We start from the raw sequence: 21655 nt of genomic DNA on the forward strand, positions 1-21655 counted from the left end.
ACTAGGTTTGGTTTTATTCTCTGCCTTTTGTAAAGTAGTTATCATATGGTTTCACTCATATGTGGAATATAAGAAACAGCATAGAGGATCATAGGGGAAGGGAAGGAAAAGTGAATGGGAAGTCATTAGAGAGGGAGAAAAACCATGAGAGACTCTTAACTATAGGAAACAAACTGAGGGTTGCTGGAGGGGAAGTAGGTGGGGGGATGGGGTAACTGGGTGATGGGCATTAAGGAGAGCATGTGATGTGATGAGCATTGGGTGTTATACCAGCTGATGAATTATTGAACACTACATCTGAAACTAAGTATGTACTATATGTTGACTCATTGAATTTAAATAAAAATAAAAAATAAAAATAGTTACAAAAAAAAAAAAAAGTAGCAGCGAAACCATGGCAGGAAGTCTTCCACAATTCCATTTCAATTTTTTCAGGCATCTTTAGAAACACATGAGACAGCTATTCAGGAACTTTCTGTCAGTCTGTGACTGTGGACAGAAAGCAAATATGGACATTTTCAGGGTCAGAGCAATTTTAAAGAAAAAATAAGAAAAGTAAGTAAAGAAAAATAAGAGATCATGTCCAATCTGGGAATGAATTACTGATAAAGAAGGAGAAAGCAGAGTCAAGACAGCAAGAACATCTGTGGAAGCCCAGCTGACGGAATGTGTCTGCAACGGGGCTTTGGGAGCAGTGCAAAGCTAAGGGACTACAGGGTTCCATCTTTGACAATGGCCCAGCCACTCAAACTACGTTTGTTATTTTCAACTGTTTTCAGTGGATCAAGGCACTAGGAGCATTTTTATAAGTGGCCACAGTAGAGGGCCACTCAGAGGATGCCTTTTAGAGGACCCAAGGAAGACCTCCTTCTCCAAATCCCTCCCAGCCCAGTAGTCATTATTCATCAATAATAGGTTATTTGTTATTTGGTTCTCCACAGATGTGAGAAAGACACATAGAACATCAGTCGTGAAAGGAACCTTAGAGGTCAAGCTTCTACTCAACACAGGTATCTAATCCAGCATTCCAAGCTATGTTTGGTCAGAACCCACTTAAACGTGGGCAGTGATGAGAAGCACGCTAGCTCACAAGATAATCTCTCTTAGTTCTGTAAAGCTCTAGTCTTTCAAAGTCTTAATTAGTTCAATTGCTACCCATTAGGACTAGTTCTCCCTGTGCATCTAAGAAAGCAAGTCTAAATCCTCTTCCAGTTTTTCTAGTATTTGAAAACAGTTGTCATGTCTTCTCCTCCCTAACAAACTCTGCCTCCTCACCTGTTCCTCACTTCCAGAGTCCCTAGTTAAAATGGCAAATACATGATGTGGAAACCTGTCATTTCTGGGAAGTAAAAGAGGTAGGTAGAGTGATATATTTGACCCAGAAGAAAGTTAGGGAGGTAGGTGGAAGGGTGGTTGACATAACAGCACTTGTCCTACTTTGCAATTTCCAAAGACCAACTAGGCTAGTACAGTCCTTCACAAAATTCGTTTAAAATTTATACCTGTCTAGTTGCCAAAGAACTTATCAACACAATATTTTAACATGAAGGAGATTTCCACAAGACTCAAATGGATGAGAAAACCCATTGAACATGGTTGCTAAATCATTCAATTGATCCATTCATTGCACATATCCTCAAAGCCGTATGCATTGAAGATTGAGATCTTACTTTTTAAGAATTAGTATTATTAAAAGAAGATCATTCTATGAAAATACATTCTAGAGAGGCATCATTACTGAAGTTCAACACAGACGTGCTTCTTAAAATAGCAAATTCCATTTCCCAGCGCCCCCACTCCCCACCCCACAACTACCCCAGATCCAGTAGAGATACCAACTGTGAAATGGCATTCACGGGTCAGAAGAAGCACCCCAAGGGACACAGTGATGCTGAGATTCAAAGAAACACAACATGTGCTGCATCACAAATCCAGTTATTAAGAAAGGTCTGACTGTGGCCACATACCACATATTTACCCTTGAGATAATATTGTTGCAAGACTTCCGCCCCAGAGAATGAAATTCCCTTTTCCACTCCCAGGGCATGAAAGTTCTTTTCAGTACTTGTTCTCTCAGCTGGTATATGCAGAATGCTTGAAGCTATTTTTCTCTTTAAAATGTTAGAAAAAGACTCTTTTTCCTCCTCACATATGACTGGCACTTTATAAAATACTCTTAAAGCCTCAGCCAATAAACCCCAAGGGACGGAAGAGAAAACAGGAGAAATAGCAAATGTTTCAGCTCACAAGATCTCTGTAGCCTGCTCAGTAATGCAAAGGGTCTCATTAAGGACAAAGAAGACAGAGAGCCCTATCTATGTCAAAGAAGTAATATTCATAATAATTGGCATGGTTTGACTGCTTACTCTGTGCAGGCATTGCTCTAATCACCTTACATGGATTAACTCATTTAGCTCTCACAGCACCCCAGAAGGTAACTATTCTTATCCCATTTGACAAGTGAAGAATAGGAATAGAGAAGTTAAGCAACTCCCCCCAGGTCACATCGCTCACAGGTAAGTGGCAGTGCCGGGATTCAAACTCTGGAGGTTGGGTCTATGCTCTTAGCATTTTTCTACATTGCCTCCAAGTATGTATGCAATATGTCACATGATACATATGTTGAGTCATATGAAACTACTTTTGTTTCAATGCCAGCCAACTGTATCAATGATCTTAAACTTGTTTCTGCACTGCCAGAGACTTCCAGACTGGCTTTTAATTTCCAGCAGAACTGGTACCATCCTGGTTCAGGGACCAGGTCAAGGCCCACAGGGACTCTTCATCACCAGTGGGTGGCAATATTGTCACATGGAGCCATCAGGGTACCGTATAGGCTTGGCATCCTCCCTAAAAGTGGAAGAGCCTCACCACCTTACTGATAGGTCATCCCACATAACCCCTGAAATGGAATTTCTCTACTGTCCGTGAAACACCCAGGATAATCCTGCAGGAGGAGAGAAGGATTTGAATTAAGAGAATGCCTAGGGAACTATTCATTCTTCCTCTGTCCTGCCATATCCCTGGTATATCTCAGTTGTCATTTACACACTTGTCTTCCCACTAGGGAATGTCTTTCTTAATGACAGAAACTCTACAACATTTGTCCCCACAATTTCACTGGCCTAGATGTCGAGTTAATGGATGAATCATCAAACTTCACTTCTTCGCTGGCAATCAGCTCCACTGTGAGGAACAGTCTAAGGAAGATCTACAAAGTCCTCTATTGTTAGCCAAAACAAATCCGGACTTCATGGTGGTACTACAGTGGGTTCAGCACCCAAGGATCCTCAGAAAAGAATGAACTAAAGAAAGCCTCTCAAGACCACTCTGGTCTGATTCTTGAAACTACAATACCCAGTCTATCCTTACATTGATCTGACTCTTCCACAAAATGGTCACAGCTTACGCAGAACAAGTGTCAAGCTGACTCTGGGTAAATTTCAACAAAATAGGCCAGTAATTGATGCAGGCAATGACTTTCCCAAGAAACTCTGCAGTAATAACTCAAGGGCAGAACTACCGTGTGAAGCTCTAGAAAAGAGGCCGACATTTGTGTAAAATCTGAGAAATTCTGAGGAAGTTCCTCTAATCTCAAACACTTCTAAAAGCCTCTCACGTATCTGAAATCCCACTATTAAAGAGCTAGGCGTTTGGGATTAGGTAGATAATTTATGGCACATAGGGTTTTTAACCATGAAAAATGAGGGAAATAGATAATTCCAAGAATGTCTACCCTTCCAATTTTTAAGTAAAACTTAACTAAAACTTAATATATGTACCTGTTTGTTTAATCTAGGGTATTTATAAAGGTCAGAATTAGAAAAATACATATATATATATATTTTTCTTTTTCAGAACTTTGTCAAATATCCAGGACTTGTTTTCTCAGTTACAGACACCAGGCTCTGTTTACCCTTTTAGTAGCACATTAATGTAAAGCTTATAAGACACTTTCCTCAGCATTTAAGAAAAAAACTTGGTTTACTTTGATGATTTTTAAAATATAAACTCGTTATAGAAAATTTGGAAAATATAGTATAGAAGGTTCTAAAGAACATCTAAGAGATGATTTCTATTGACTTTCTGATTCATGTCCTTCCAGTCTTACATATTTCATATTTATACATATACACAGATAACATTTTATAAAACATATCTTAAATCTATTCACTTGCTTCTTTCTTCCTACTTCTTTGTCTCTTTTCCATTTTATCTACTTTCAGCCTCTCCCCCTCTGAGTGAATTCTGGAATTTCTCTTTATGCACCCATACGTAAGTCTGTTTTACTTTCACACAATTAGAGAGGCTAGAGCCATTCAAAACATGTTCCAGGTGGTAGTTAGATAATACTAGACAGAAAAATAGATAGATGATATATACATACAGAGATAGACAGATAAGAAAAGAAGGAAGGAGAAAAGGAAGAATTCATGTATTATTTGTTTATTTAGATCTTCCGCATATAAATGGTTTCTTGACCTTTGGTAGAAAAAATTTTTCTTGCTTTTGTTTTAGATTCATTCATCCTTTTCTTTGTACATGTCATTTCTATATCACACTTTCTTATTTCCACAGAAATTCTTTGTAAAACCTTAAGTTTATACCTAATTATTTGCACTGACTTCAACTTAAATTGACTGTTTTTACACATCCTTTGTGGAAGGCCCTCATTTCCTATTTCTTAATGGCTCTGTGTAGAATGATAGCTCAGGGCTAGAAGGAACTTTGAAGTAGATTCTATTCTGCCTCACACATCTTCCTGTCCCTTGATGCTGTGCCTCATGCTGTGTGAATTCCTTCTATAATATACTTCCTTAGTGGCCATCTACCCAAGATTGGCCATCTTCAATGTCAGGAAACTCAGTACCTCTTGAGTGACCCGGAATATTTTTACAGTGCTTTAACACTTAAAATACCCTTTTCTCTGTCACTCTCACTCACTACTATTTCTAACTGCTGGAGTTCCACAAAACAATTTAACCATAAAGTTGTTTAAAAAGTTCTCTGAAAAACAATTCTATTTACAACAGCATCAAAAAAATAATAATAACATGTTTAGGAATAAACTTAGCCAACGAGGCTAAAGACTTATACACTGAAAACTACAAAATATTGCTGAAAGAAATTAAAGAAGACACTAATAAATGGGAAGGCATCCTGTGTTTCATAGATTAGAAGGTAATATTGAGATATCAGTGCTACCCAAAGAGATCTACAGATTCAATGTAATCTCTATCTAAATTCCAATGATATTAGATAGAACAATAGATAATAGATAAGGAAAGAAGAAAGAAGAGATGGAAGAATTTATGTTTTGTTTATGTAGATCTTCTGCATATAAATGGTTTTGTCAAAAAATTTTTTGTTTTTGCGAAATAGAAAAATCCATCCTAAGATCCATATGGAATCTCAAGGAGCCCCAAATAGCCAAAACAATCTTACAAAAGAAAAACAAAGTTGGAGTTCTCAACAATTCCAGATTTCAAAAAACACTACAAACCTAAAGTAATCAAAACTCTATAGTACTGGCATAAAGATAAACCTATAGATCCATGGAACAGAATTGTGAGTCTAGAAATAATCTCATACATTTAAATCAACTGATTTTCAACAAGGGTGCTGTGACCACTCAATGGGAAAGAATAGTGCTGGAACAATTGGATAGCCATGTGCAAAAGAATAAAAATCAGACCCTTACCTTAACACCATATATAATAATTAACTCAAGATCAATCAAGGATCTAAACATAAGACCTAAAACCATAAAACTCCTAGAAGAAAACATAGGAGAAAATCTTTGTGACATTAAATTTGATAGTGATTTCTTGGATATGATGATGAAAGGGCAGACAACAAAAGAAAAAACAGGCAAATTGAGCTACATCAGAGTTAAAAGCTTTTGTGCATCAAAGGACATGATCAGCAGAAGAAAAGGCAACCCACAGAATGGGAAAAAATAGTCATATATTTGATAAGGGGTTAATATCCGGAATATATAAAGAATTTCTGTAACTTAACACCAGAAATCAAACAACCTGATTTAAAAATGGATGAAGGACTTAAGGAGACATTTCTCCAAAGAAGATATACAAATAGCCAATAAATACATGAAAAGATACTCAACATGACTAATCATTGGGCCATGCAAATTAATACCATGAGATATCACTTCACACCTATTGACTACCTATTATTAAAAAAAAACAAATAAAACAATAAAAGGGAATACCAAGTGTCTGTAAGGACATGGGAATAGTAGAACCCTGTGTGTTCTTGGCAGGAATATAAAATGGTGCAGCCACTGTGGGAAACATTATGGTGGTTCTTAAAAAATTAAAAATAGAATTGTCATATGATCCAGCAATTCTACTTTTAAGTTTATACCCAAAAGAAGAAAGCACGGTCTCAAAGAAGTATTTAATACCATGTTTGTGAGAGCATTCAAATTGCCAAAAGGTGAAAACAGCCCAAGTATCTGTCGATGGGTGAATGGATAAACCACATGTGGTCTAAACATACAATAGAATATTATTCAACCTTGAAAAAGAAGGAAATTGTGACATGTGCTACAACATGGATGAACCTAGGACATTATGCTGAGTAAAATAAGCCAGTCACAAAGCACAAATGCTGTTGATTCCACTTATATGATTCCTTAGAGTAGTGAAATTCATAGAGACTGAAAGTGGCATGGTGGTTTCCAGGGGCTGTAGGAGGGGTGAATGGAGAGTAACTACATAATGGATACAGAGTTTGAGTTCTGAAAGATGAGGAGTTCTAGAAATGATTGATGATTGTGGTTGCACAACAATGTGAATGTATATAATGCCCCTGAACTATATACTTAAAAAGGGTTGAAATGATAAGTTTTATGTTATATATATTTCACCACAATTTTTTAACTGAAAAGAATCTTCAAATATCTGAAGGCTGCTGCTATCATGGCCCCATGGAATAATCTCTGGAGTAAACACATCTGTTTCTTCAGTTCTTCCTCAAGTGACATGAATGGAATCCATTCACACCCCATTCTGGTTACTCTGAGTGTTCTCCAGCCACCAATAGCCCATTTAATCCACAGGCCATGGACCTCAACATGACACTGACCAGTTAAGAACAGAAAAGACCTATCACCTCCTTCAGTCTGTTTACTAAACAATTAATAATGCAGCCAATGTCCTAGTTCATCACACTGTTCATTCCTACAAAGCAAACTGTGCAGCTAAAACACTAAGTTCTTTTCTGATGTGCCACTGCTAAAACTTTTTAGCTATTAGAACTTTTTTAGTGATCAGAAGGAAAAACAAACACATAAACTGTATGCAAACTGACAAGCGAAAGAGGAATTTACTGGCACATTTAAATTTATTGGTGGTGACTTGCAGTGTGACTTAATTCAGGAGTTCAAATGATGTCACCAGGTCTCAACTATGTCCTTCTCCTGCTTGAACTCAGCTTTGCTCCTTGTGTTTTCTTTATTCTTAGACAGTCTTTTCACCCACAAGATGTCTCCCAGTCTCTTCCAGGTTCATGGGTGGTGGAACAAAGCAAGCAAGAGTAAGAGTATTGCTCCCAGCAATCCCAATCAACGTATATTGCCATTCTTGGCCTCTGATTGGGTCACATCCCTGACCCGATCTCTGTGGCCAGAATAATGCTGGTGCTGAGTGGGTTAGTTCCAGGTCACATGTTCTGCCCCTGAGCAGGGATGTAGTCACCTCCACTGAATCAGCCCATGGACCAAAAGTGGAGAAGAGCTGGTCCCTAGAGAATGCTCAGATTAAGGTCACCAGTATGGTGAGGGATACTGACCAACAAAAACTGTGAGTTCACCCACCCTTCAATAAGTGTGACTGGGTGTTTTACAAACTAAGATACATTGCCTTGTGTTTATCTCCGTTAAGTACAATCTTATTAGAATCCTCCTGGGAAGTTATTTTGGGGATTCTATCAGGCAGTGTATTCCTTGCTTCTCTCAACTGTATACATGCTCAACAGTGTGATGAATGTGCCTTACAGATTTTATTGCACTCAATATTGAACTCATTTATTGAACTCCATATTGAATATTGAATATATATAAGATTTTATATATATCTTATATAAAACAGGCTGTTAACACAGAGCTTCTCAGCCTACCACCAGGATCTTCTTCCTGAGGTGACATTCCCAGCATCTTTGGATGTGGTCATACAACCAGATACCAGGCCCATCTTTGTCCTTAAGTTTGCACCCTATTTTTTTGTGCCCAAAGATGTCATGAGCAATCTTTTTTTTTTTTAAGGTTTATTTATTTATTTTAGAGAAAGAGAACATGAGTGGGCAGGGGTGGGAGACGGATGCAGGAAGAGGGAGAGGGAATCTCAAGCAGACTCCATGCTGAGTGCTAGCCAGACTCTGGGCTCAATCTCATGACCCTGAGATCATGACCCGAGCCAGAGTCAGAGTCAGATACCTAACCGACTATGCTACCCAGGTGCCCTTATCATGAGAAATCTTAACACAATGTCTAGATTCCTGAGAGGGTTTCTAATAACTAAATGTTCTATGCAATGTATGGATTTTTTATCTAGCTATCGTCAAAAAGAGGCCTTCTTCTCTACGTGTTCCAGATTTCTAATACTTCTAAACACGCACACACACACATTCACAAAGTAATAGTAGTAGTTGCAAAGTATATACAGTGTCTACTACATGCCAAGCTTTGTTCTAAAAGCATATATGATTAAATATTAACTCATGTATTCCTCACAACAACTTCAAGAGATAGGTGGTTGTCATAATCATCATCATCATCATCATCTCCATCTTATTATTATTATTTTTTAAAGATTTTACTTATTTATTTGAGAGAGAGAGCATGAGCTTGGGGGAGGGTCAGAGGGAGAGAGAGAGCAGAGGCAGACTCCCTGCTGAGCAAGGAGCCCAGTGCGGGGCTCGATCTTAGGACCCTGGGATCATGACCTGAGCCAAAGTCAGACACTTAACCAACTGAGCCACCCTGGCACCCCTCATAATTTCCATTTTAGGAATAAGGAAACAGGTACAGAGAGAGTAATTTTCAAATTCACAGAGCTAGTTAGTTTAAACTAGGATTTGAACCCAAGTTGTGTGGCTCCAGGGCCCTCACACTTACCCAGAAGGGGCATTTGACATTGACATCTCTCACTTCCTACTTCCAGCCCCCAGGCAAATGTGCAGGTGAGTCTGCTTTAAAAACACCCCCAAGAACAACAAATTTAGTGTGGATAAATTAGGGAGCAACTACTCACTTTACAAAGCAGCTTGTTGTCATAAGTGAACTGTTTTCAATAACAAGCTCCTCCTGGGACAGGTCAACTAGTTAAAAAATCACTAATGACTTCCCAGAAGTACTGGGGCAGAGAAACTCAGCCAACAGGTTAGGATCACTGCCAACTAAAGATTAGAACTGTAAAGTATTTCTGGTGTAATGTCCACATTCATAGAAAAACAGTTTTAAAAACTTTTCTTGCACACACATATTTTCCCTGAATAATGTCTATGTGTGGGAGAAATTGTAAAATCAGAGTGGCTCTGCACAGGGCTTCAGTAGGGGTCTCCACATGAGCAGAGTTTGGCTCCCAGTCCTTCAGTGCCCCCCTGGTGTCACTTGATCCAAAATTCTGTTCTCACCTTTGGCAGTACTATTAGTTGGTTCAGTTGTGCACAAAGGTATAATACAGGTGGCTACCAAATTCCAAGGAGTTGTTTATAGGTCTGTTCCTTCTGGAAACAACATGTCATGAAACCCCAACTGGTTCAAATGAAGGAGTTTTGTGAAGGGACTACATACAGAGATGAGGCAGGGTGGAGAGAACTGTTTGTTACCAAAGGGAACCCAGTAAGAGCTGGTTCTGGGGTGAAAGAACCTCCTGGTGGGAGAGAAGCAGCTACTGTTAGACACTACACCAGGAGAAGGCAGAAAGAAATCCCCTACCTCTGTCTCTTCTTCCCTCCAGTCTCTTGCCAGTGTCTCCTGTGGGCAAGCCAGAGAGTGAGGAGGTCTGGGTGATACGGTCAGCAAGTGTCAGCCCTCAGGGTCCACAGCAGTAGGGAATGGGTTGGAGGGTACATCAGGAGAACAGAAAATAAAGAATGCAATATCTCTATCAGAGTTGGGTAAACTGAGTCATTGAAAGGAAAAGCTTAACATGTTTCAGATCAAAGAGGGAAACCTAGAACCAACATAATGGTCCCAGTTTCCTCTCTGGTCTCACTGATTTTGAGTAGCCTGAATCATAAAATCTCAGAGGACATCTAATCCCTCAGACTCCTTCCCAATAGATGGTGATGTTACAACATGGCCCACAGGGGTCCACCTTTCTTCAGAAGCATTGAGAATGCTTGTGAGGAGGATGACTCAGCCTCCTCCCTGCATTCATCAGAGAAGTTTTCATGAATCACTTCTATGGGTGATGTGTTGTGGGTGTTATTCTTTCAGTGAATTTGGAAACACATTAAGTGTATCTCTGTTTGATTCATGAAGGTGACTCATCTGAGGAAGTTGACCTGACCATGGTTTATCAGGCAGCTTCTAATGGAGATGTCAATGCTCTGACTTCAGTAATTCGGGAAGACCCTTCCATCCTAGAATGCTGTGACAGTGAAGGTGAGCTATTTATGCATTTTTAATCCTACAGAATGTTCTGTCCTATTCTTTTAGAGATGGCCTTCATAGGTGAACAATGTTAATCAAATTACATATGACCATTTTGATACTGGAGGGACAAGGAGTATCCTACCTCTGTGGCTGAAGGTCCTTTAGTAGTTCTTTAAATGATGGTCTTGGACACAAATCTTCCAATTCTTTTATATCACCTTGTATAATGAAGCCAGTTGGTTTGGGTTTACTATCAATTTCTTTGTATGAATGACTAAAGTAGATAGGCCAAGTAGTTAAAAAAGGAGTATGAAAAGAGGACTATTTTTGGTAGCATCGGACATTGGGAAAGTATGACTATTAAAGCCAGAAAGCAAAGATTTGCTTCTCCGAAGATAGAGCAGATGTACTTTTTTGCTATTCCTACTGCTAAATATAACTAAAAATCTTGGATGTTGTATATAATATAAACATAAGAATACTCTGGAAAGTGGAAAGAAAATGACAGACTGGCCAGGACCATGGGACCCAAGGAATGACATGGTGGTAAGTTTCCTTGGTTTTCTTTTTTGCCTCTTATACCCCATACTTAGAGTCGAAGAATCCAACAGCCCAGAAAGGCTAATAGTCACAGACCAAAAAAAGAAAAAGAAAAAGAAGAAACAATAACAAAAGCCTACTCTGTAGCCAAAGAAGCACATAGCAAGGGACCACATAGAAAGGGACCACATAGCAAGACAGAAAACTTTTAGACAATAATGCCCCGAATCCAACCAAACATCACACAGACACACAAACAAACAAAAACTTGTCACCTTAGCCCCACCATTCCAGCAAAGACCAAGTAGAGATCTCCGACCTCCACCCCAACTACTGAGCCTCCCTTCCCCTATCTGTCAGGGTGGTTTCAGAGGAAGCCTTTTTGAGAATTAGTGTTTTTACCACCACCTCAGTCTTCTCCCTCAGATGTCAATGGTAGCTAAGTAGAGAACCTGGACTTCTAATCCAACCTGGCAATGATGAGGTGGCACACACATACCCCTACTTCCCCTTTGGAGCAGTGTCAGGGAAAGCCAGCTAAAATAGAGGGTTTAAGTAAGATTAGGCAACTCAACACAATACCCCAAATGTCCAGATTTCAATAGAAAATGGTTTGTTATATCAAAAAACAGGAAGACCTCAAACTGAATGAAAAAAGACAATCAATAGATACCAACACTGAGATAACAGGTGTTAGAATTATCTGACAGATTTTGAAGAGGCCATAAAAAAGAAATGCTTCAATGAGCAATTACAAATGTGCTTGAAACAAACAAACAAACAAACAAACAAACAAAATAGAAAGCCTCAACAAAGAAATAACAGATATAAAGAAGAACCAGATGGAAAATTTTAAAACTAAAAAATACAATAATCACAATTAAAAATTTAATAGATAAGCTCAGCAGCAGAATGATGAAGCAGAGGAAAGGATCAATGAACTTGAAAATAGAATAGCAGAAATGAGCCAATATGAACAACTGAAAGAAAATAGGCTTAAAAAAAAAGAGCATCAGGGACCTGTAGGACTATAACAAAAGTTCTATCACTGTTTTTTTGTCTAGTACTTGTGGGAAGTCGTTAATGATTTATAACCAGCGTACCTGTCCAAGAAGAGCTTGGGAGTTCCTTATCATGACAGCAGAAAGTTTTGTAAATGTATATAAAAATGTTTTGTAAAGTGAGTAGCTGCCCCTAATTATCCATAGTAGTTTTGTTTGTTTGTTTTTAAATCAGACTTACTTGTACATCTTCTTTGAGGCTAGAAATAGAAAATGAGGAGAGACAAATGTTAAATACCACTTGTGTGATAATACAAGATCCAAACTCTGGGTTCAATCCTAGCTTGTACTGCCTTTGAGAGGAAATGAACATGTGACATCTCAAAATTTGTGGGGACAGCTAAAGCAATACTGAGGGAAAGCACTAAATATATTCATTAGCAAAGAGGAAAGGTATCAGTCAGTAATTGAAGTTGTTACCCCAAGAACCTAGGAAAAGAAGAACAAAATAAACCCAAGGAAAGAAATAATAAAGAAAGAGTAGACATCAATGGAATTGAAAACATAAAACAATAAAGAAAGTCAATGAAGCAAGGAACTGATTCTTTGAAAAAAATCAATAAAATTGACAAAATTCTAGCAATACTGACAGAAAATGAAAGAAGTCATAAACTACCACTATCAGGAGTGAAACCAAAGATATCACTACAGACCTTGCGGACATCTAACCAATAAGAAGGAACTACAACAAAAAAACTCCATACACATAAATTTGACTGTAGATGAAATGGATCAATTCCTCAAAAAAGATAAACAGCCACAATTCATCCAATAGGAAATAGATTATTTGAATTCCCCTATAACTATTAAGGAAAGTATATTTATAATTTTTAAATTCCTAGAAAAAGAAATTTTCAGGCCTACATCGTTTCTCTGGAAAATTCTACAAACTTTTAAATAATAATGAATATCAATTCTAAATAACCTCTTCCAGAAAAAATGAGAAGGAAACTTCTCAGGTACACTTATGTAGCTAATATTACCCTGATATTGAAACCAGATGGTATAAAAGATGATATAAAAAAATGAACATAAAGACCAATACTCCTCATGAATGTAAGATGTAGAAAGCCTTAGCAAAATATTAGCAAATATAAGTCAGTAATTTAGAATTATATACCACAACCAAGTGGGATTTATTGTAGGAATGTGTGATTCAGTATTTCAAAACCAATCAATGTTAACCAGCTAAAGAAGAAAAATTACATGATTGTATCATGAATGCAGAAAAGCATGTGAAAAAATTGTACACACATTGATGATTAAAAACTCAGAAAAATAGGAATAGAAGGGCACATCCTCAATTTGATATATAAAAAAAGAAAGAAAACCCTAGAGCTAACATTAATGGTAAAATGGTAAAAAATATGGTAAAAATGTTAAAAAATACTGAATGCTTTGCCCCTAAGATCAGGAACAAAGCAAAGATGTTCACTCTTACTTTTATTCAGCATAGTGGTGAAAGTTCTAGCCAGTGCAAAAAGGCAAGAAAAGGAAATAAAAAGCATATCTATTGAAAATGAAAAAATAAAACTATCCCCTTTTGCACAGCTTGATTTTCCACATAGAAAATCCTAAGGAAGCTACCAAAAAACCTTCTACAACTAAGTGAGTTCAGCATGGTCACAGGGTATAAGATCAATCCAGAAAAATAAATTATATTCCTGTATACCAGAAGTGAACACATGGACACCACAATTAAAACTATAATACCATTTGGGATGCCTGGGTGGCTCAGTCAGTTAAGCGTCCAACTCTTGACTTCAGCTCAGGTCATGATCTCAGGGTTGTGGAATCAAGCCTTGCATCTGGCTCCATGCTGAGTGTCAAGCCTGCTTAAGAATCTCTCTCTCTCCCTCTGCCCTTCCCTCTGCTCATTTTCTCGCTCTCTTACTAAAACACCAAGCAAGCAAACAAAAACAAAACAAAACAAAACTACAATACCATTTAAAATCACTCAACAAAGAATACTTAGGTGTGAATGTAACAAAATATGTACAATATTTGTATACTGAAAACTATAAAATGCTGATGACAGAAATCAAAGGAGATCTAAATAAATGGAGAGACATATCATGCTCATGGATTAGAAGACTCAAGATAGTAAATATACAGTGCTTTTCAAATTCATATACAGGTTTAATGCAATTTCTGTCAAACCCCAGCAGGATTTTTTGTAGATCTACACAGAATTATCTAAACTTCTATTGAAAGGCCAAAGAATTAGTAGAGTTAAATCAATTTTGAGAAAAAATAAAGTGGGAAGGAGAACTTAGGAAGATGGAGGAGTAGGAGGAGCCTGAGCTCACCCCATCCCATGTTTACTAGTTATCATCCATATCCAGGTCAGTAAACTGGAGAGTGATCCAAAGACTGGCAGAACAAACTCCACAACTAAATACAGAGAAGCTGCATCTGAAAGGTTAGGAAGCTCAGAAAGGTGGGGATGGAGGTAGGCTACTGCAGGAGGGAGGGAGCTGCACGTGGGAAGGACACAGAAACAGCCCTTACACAGGGAGTTCACACAGGGAAGGCCAAGCCCCATAATGTTTTTTCCTTAAAAACCAGAGGAGCTGAATTCTGTGAGTTTTTTAAACCAGTGGGACTTGGAGCCTAGAGCTTTAAAAGTCAGCCGACTCAGCTCTGGGTGAGCTTGGAGAGTGAGCGATAGCTGGGTTGACACCCTTAAAAAGAGAGCAGACTATGTGGAGAAGTACCCAAAAAATGGCAGTTTATATAACCACAGGGGCAAGTGGGAGACAGATCTGTTCATACTGATTTCTGAAAATGAGGGAACTAGCAGGCACCATTTTCCTCCCTTGTCCCCCATTAGAAACACAGAGCCACCTGTGGGAGGTGGAGCTGCACAAACACTTGTAGCCTTGGCCCAGAGCTCAAGGCAAATTTTGTTATAGCTTCTCACATGCCCCACCCAGCAGCCCAGTGCACAACTGCCACCCTGTGCCCCACCCAGCCACAGCATAGCACCCAGCCAGCCGCATGCCCCCTGATGCCAGGGCGCAGCTTCCAGCCACCACAGTACTTCAGGAGATGCAGCATAGGACTAATGGCCCAAAGCAAATTTTGCTAACACTGCCACCTCACTCCCAAGTTCCCCAGTGGGCATGGTCCCTCAGAGCTGCCCTGGTTCTGAGCACAGCCTACAAAAGGCTGGAGAGTCAGTGCAGAGGACTGCACTGGAAGGAAAAGTGACTCAGACGTAACAGCAGAGCATAAGCAGCACACATAGGATACTCTTCTGAAGGGCCAGGTTCTGGTAAACAGGGGACACTACACTGCAGGGCACTCCAGGATCTCCTTTTCATAAAGTCACTACTTTCAAGAACAAAAGACATAGCTGAGTTTCTTAACACACAGAAACAGACACAGAGCGGCAGACAAAATGAGGAGACAGAGAAAATTATCCCAACTGAAAGAACAGGACAAGGCCATGGCCAGAGAGCTAAGTGAAACAAATTTAAGTAACATGTAGAGAATTTAAAGCGATGATCATAAGGACACTTAACTGAACTTGAGAAAAGAGGGAAAACATGAGTGAGACCCTTGATACAGAGATAAGGAATAATGTAGCAGAGATGAAGGGCTCAATAAATGAAATCAGAAACCCTCTTGATGGAATGAATAGCAGGATGGAAGAAACAGAGGAATGAATTAGTGGCCCAAAAGACGTAATCAAGCTGAACAAAAGAGAGAAAAAAGAATTGCACAAAACAAGAATAGACATAGGAATTCAGTGACTCCATTAAACATTGTAACATTTGTATTACAGGAGTCACAGAAGGAGAAGAGAGAGAAAGGGGGGCAGAAATTTTATTTGAAGAAATAGTAGCTGAAAAATTGCCTAATCTAGGGAAGGAAACAGATATCCAGATCCAGGATGGACAGAGAATTCCCATCAAAATCAACAAAAGCAGACCTACACCAAAACATAGTGTAATTAAATTTGCAAAATTTAGTGATAAAGAAAACTTAAAAGCATCAAGACAAAAGAAGTCAATAACTTACAAGGGAAAGCCCATAGGGCTAGCAGGAAGTTTCTCAATAGACTCTTCCCAAGCTGGAAGCGATTAGCATGATATATTCAAAGTGGTAAATGGGAAAAATCTGCAGCCAAGAATACTCTATCCAGCAAGGCTGTCGTTCAGAATAGAAGGAGAGATAAAGAGTTTCCCAGACAAACAAAAACTAAAGAGTTCATCACCACTAAACCAGCCCTCCAAGAAATATTAAAGGAGAGACCAAAAGTGACAGTATAAAGGCAGGAAGCACAAAAGCAGTAAAAATGAGTATTTCTGTAAAAAAAAATCAGTCAAGAAACTCACAAAAAAGGGTATAAAATGTAATAGCATGTACCTAAAATGTGGGAAGGAGAGAAGAATAGGTTCAAACTTAAACGACCATCAACTTAATATATACTACTATATGCAGAAGAGGTTATATGCAAACCTATATATCAAAGCATATATCAAAAACCACTAATAAACATGCGAAGAATAAAGAGAAAAAAAATCTAAATATATCACTAAAGAAAATCAGCAAAACATGAAAGAAAGACAAGAAAGAATCAGAGAAAATCTTCAGAAGCAACCACAAAACAAGTAATAAAATGACAATAAATGTGTATCTATCAATAATAACTTTAAATGTAAATGGACTAAACACGCCAATCCAAAGACATAGGGTGACAGAATGGATAAAAAAACAAAACCCATCTGTATGCTGCCTGTAAGAGACTCATTTCAAACCTTAAGGCACCTGCAGTGTGAAAGTGAGGGGATGGAAAAACATCTGTCATGCAAATGGACATCAAAAGAAAGCCAGATAGTAATACATATATCAGACAAACAAGACTTTAAAACAAAGACTGTAAAACATAGAAAGAAACTATATAATAATAAAGGGGACAATCCAGCAAGAAGGTATAACAATTATAAATAGTTATGCACCCAACATAGGAGCACCCCATTAATAACAAACAGAAGGAACTGATTGATAATAATACAATAATAGTAAGGGAATTTAACACCCTACTTACATGAGTGGTTAGATCATCTAAAAAGAAAACCAGCAAGGAAATAATGGCTTTGAGTGACACACTGGACCAGAAGGATTTAACAGATATATTTAGAACATTCTATCGTACAACAGCAGAATAGCCATTCTTTTCCAGTGTACATGAAACATTCTCCATACCATGCATATTTTCTGACCACAAGGCCATGAAACTAGAAGAAAAAATCTGGAAAGACCACAAATAATGGAGGTTAAGTAATATGCTATTAAACAATGAATGGGCCAACCAGGAAATGAGTGAAGAAATTAAAAAGTACATGGAAACAAATAAAAATGAAAACACAATGGTCCAAAACCTCTGGGATGCAGCAAAAGTGGTTCTAAGAGGGAAGCTTATAGCAATGCAGGCCTACCTCAAGAAGCAGGAAAAATCTCAAATAAACAACCTAATCCTACACCTAAAGGAGCTAGAAAAAGAACAACAAGCAAAACCTAAAGCCAGCAGAAGGAAGAAAATAGTAAACATTGGAGCAGAAATAAACGAATAGAAACTCAAAACAAAACAAAACAAAAACAGCCAACAGAACAGATCAATGAAACCAGAAGCTGGTTCTTTGAAAAAAAAAAAACTCAATAAAATTGATAAAGTTCTAACCAGACTTATCAAGAAAAAAAGAAAAAGACTCAAATAAATAAAATCACAAATAAGAGAGGAGAAATAATAACCAGAACCACAGAAATACAAACAATTATAAAAGAATATTATGAAAAAGTATATGCCAACAAATGGACAACGTGGAAGAAATGGATAAATTCCTAGAAATGTATAAACAGCAAAAACTGAAACAGGAAGAAACAGAAAATCTGAACAAACCAATAACCAGAAAAGAAATGAGTCAGTATTCAAGAAACTCCCAAAAAACAAAAATCCAGGACCAGATGACTTCACGGGTGAAGTCTACCAAACATTTAAACAAGAGTCAATACCCCTTCTCCTCAAACTATTCCAAAAATAGAAAAGGAAGGAAAACTTCCAAATTTATTCTATGAAGCCAGCATCACCCTGATACCAAAATGGGATAAAGACACCCCTAAAAAAAAGAGAATACAGGCCAAAATCCCTGATGAACATAGATGCAAAAATCCTCAAGAAAATACTAGCAAACCAAATTCAACAGCACATTTTAAAAAATCATCCACAATCAAGTAGACTTATTCCTGGGTTGCAAGGGTGGTTCAGTATTCACAAATCAATCAATGTGATACATCAACAAAAGTAGGAACTATATGATCATTTCAATAAATGCAGAAAAATCATTTGACAAAGTACAACACCCATTCATGATAAAAACCCTCAACAGAGGAGGTTTAGAGGGAATATACCTCAACAAAATAAAGTTCATCTATAAAAAATCCACAGCTAACATCATCCTCACTGGGGAAAAACTGAGAGCTTTTCCCCTAAACGTCAGGAATAAGACAAGGATGTCCATTCTCACCACTTCCATTGAACATAGTGCTGGAAGTCCCAGCTTCAGCAATCGTATGAGAAAAAGGAATAAAGGTACCCAAATCAGTAAGGAAGTAGTCAAACATTCACTATTTGCAGTTGACATCATCCTATATATAGGAAACTGAAAAGACTCCACCAAAAAAACTGTTAGAACTGATACATGAATTCACTGAAGTTGCAGGGTACAAAATCAGTGGACAGGAATCTGGTGTATTTCTCTACACCAATAATGAAGCACCAGAAAGAGAAATTAAAGTAGTGATCCCATTTACAATTGCACCTAAATCCATGAGATACTTAGGAATAAACCAACCAAAGAGGTGAAAGACCTGTAGTCTGAAAACTGTAGAACACTGATGAAAGAAACTGAAGATGACACAAAGAAATGGAAAGCAATTCCATGCTCATGGATTGAAAGAACAAATATTGTTAAAATATCCATACTACTCAAAGCAATCTACACATTTAATGCAATCCCTATCAAAATGCCAACAGCATTTTTTCACAAAACTAGAACAAACAATTCTAAAATTTTTATGGAACTACAGAAAACCCTGAATAGCCAAAGCAGTCTCAAAAAAGAAAAGCAAAGCTGTAGGCATCATAATTCTGGGCTTCAAGTTATATTACAGAGCTGTAGTAATCAAAACAGTGTGGTACTTGCATGAACATAGACATATAGCTCAATAGAACAGAATAGAAAACCCAGAAATAAATCCACAACTATATGGTCAATTAATCTTAAGTAAAGCCGGAAAGAATATCCAATGGGAAAGAGATAATCTCTTCAACAAATGGTATTGGGAAAACTGAATAACAACAAGCAAAGGGAAGAAACTGGACCACTTTCTCATACCATACAAAAAAATAAATTCAAAATGGATTAAAAACCTAAATGTGACACCTGAAGCCATAAAAATCGTAGAACAGAAACTCTTTGACATTGGCTGTAGCAACTTTTTTCTAGATACGTCTCCTGAGTCAAGAGAAACAAAAGCAAAAATAAACTATTAGGACTACATCAACATAAAAAGCTTCTGCACAGTGAAGGAAACAATCAACAAAACTGAAAGGCAACCTATGGAATGGGAGAAGATATTTGCAAATGACATATCTGATAAAGGGTTAGTGTGCAAAATATATAAAGAACTTATAAAACTCAACACCCCAAAAACAAATAATCTAATTTAAAAATGAGCAGAAGACATGAACAGACATTTCTCCAAAGAAGACATACATATGGCCAACTGACAATTGAAAAGATGTTAATCATCATTTATCATCAGGGAAATGCAAATCAAAACTACAGTGCAATATCACCTCACGCCCATCAGATTGGCTAAAATCAACAACACAAGATACAACAGATGTTGGCAAGGATGTAGAAAAAAAGGAACCCTTATGTACTATTGGTGGGAATGCAAACTGATGCAGCCACTGTGGGAAAAAGTATGGAGGGCCCCCAAAAAGTTAAAAACAGAACTGCCCTATGACCTGCAAAAATACAAAAACACTAACTCGAAGGAATATATGCCCCTATGTTTATAGCAGCATTATTTACAGTAGCCAAGATACAGAAGCAGCCCAAGTTTCCCTGAATAGGTAGAGAAGATGTGGTATATTACTCAGCCATAAAAAAGAATGCACTCTTGCCATTTGCAACAACATGGATGGAGCTAGAGAATATAATGGTAAGCGAAATAAATCAGAGAAAGACAAATACCATATGATTTCACTCATATGTGGAATTTAAGAAACAAAACAAATGAGCAAAGGGGAAAAGAGAGAGAGAGAGAGAGAAACCAAAAAACAGACTCTTAATTATGGAGAACACACTGATGGTTACCAGAGGGGAGGTGAGTGAGGGGATGGGTAAAAATATGATGGGAAGTAAGGAGGGCACTGGTCATGAGGGGCACTGGGTGATGTATGGAAGTGTTGAATCACTATACTGTACACCTGAAACTAATATCACACTGCATATTAACTAACTGGAATTAAAATAAAAATGTTAAAAAAAAAGAATAAAGCAGGAGGAATAAGTCTTCCAAATTTCAAGACTTATTGTATGGCTACAGAAATCAAGACCGTGGTAATGGCTGAGGGTTACACACATAGATTAATGGAAAAGAACAAAAAAATTCAGAAATAGACTCACACAAATACACTCAACTGATCTCTGACAAAGGTGCAAATATAATTCAGTGGAAGAAAGCCTCTTGAAGAGGTTTTCTTCAACAAACAGTGCTAGAGCAATTCAACACCCACAAACAGGAGAAGAGGGAAGGAGGGTAGGATAGAGGGAGGGAGGGAGAGAGGAAGGGAAGGAAAAAGGGAAAGAGGAGAGAGAGGAAGAAATAAAGAAGGAACTATTGTGACTAATTAAGACGTAGTGCTTCACTGCTGCTTTTACCCAAAGAGCATGGGAAGGGAGGATTTGCAGAGAAACCGGTTGCCAGCGCAATCTTTCGGTGAGAACAGCAGTCCCACCATTTGTCCATTCTCAGGGATCTCCTGGGGTCATAGTTTGCAGTTCACTGGAAGAAGGTGTGAATTGCCAATGAAAAGACACGTAAACAAGACTCAGCTTGGAAAGGGACTGTGTCTGAGATTTGGTTTCTTCATCTGAAGTAGTGTGAAGCACCTGGATTCTGCCTCACCAGGCTGGCTTGTTCCAGCCGGCTTACAAGTTAATCAGAATGTGTAATTTCATCTCTGTTTTTGTTCAGAAAGAAAACACATGAAGAACCAAATGCTTTGGCTTATATTAATAACCGAAACAGGGAAGTATTTCAACAAAGGTGGACCCTTTTCTTAAAACTATGTGCAAGCCAAGGCTAGGCTGTCATCACTGCTCTTTATCACCCACCATCTCTAATAAAA

The 21655-nt window shown here is 37.9% G+C and overlaps 1 protein-coding gene across 1 annotated transcript in view; it reads left to right on the plus strand.

Annotated features, from left to right (window-relative positions):
• The window catches only part of ANKRD55 (ankyrin repeat domain 55), a 277398-nt gene that overhangs the window by 203202 nt on the left and 52541 nt on the right, over window positions 1-21655 (plus strand). Inside the window, exon 5 of the mRNA XM_045795056.2 lies at window positions 10511-10633. Within this exon, the coding sequence (XP_045651012.2) occupies window positions 10511-10633 (123 nt within the window). The remainder of the gene's footprint in view (window positions 1-10510; window positions 10634-21655) is intronic.

This window comes from Ursus americanus, chromosome 5 (genome assembly GCF_024610735.1).
Source record: "Ursus americanus isolate L20-20 chromosome 5, mUrsAme1.1.p, whole genome shotgun sequence".
Classification (NCBI taxonomy): domain Eukaryota; kingdom Metazoa; phylum Chordata; class Mammalia; order Carnivora; family Ursidae; genus Ursus; species Ursus americanus.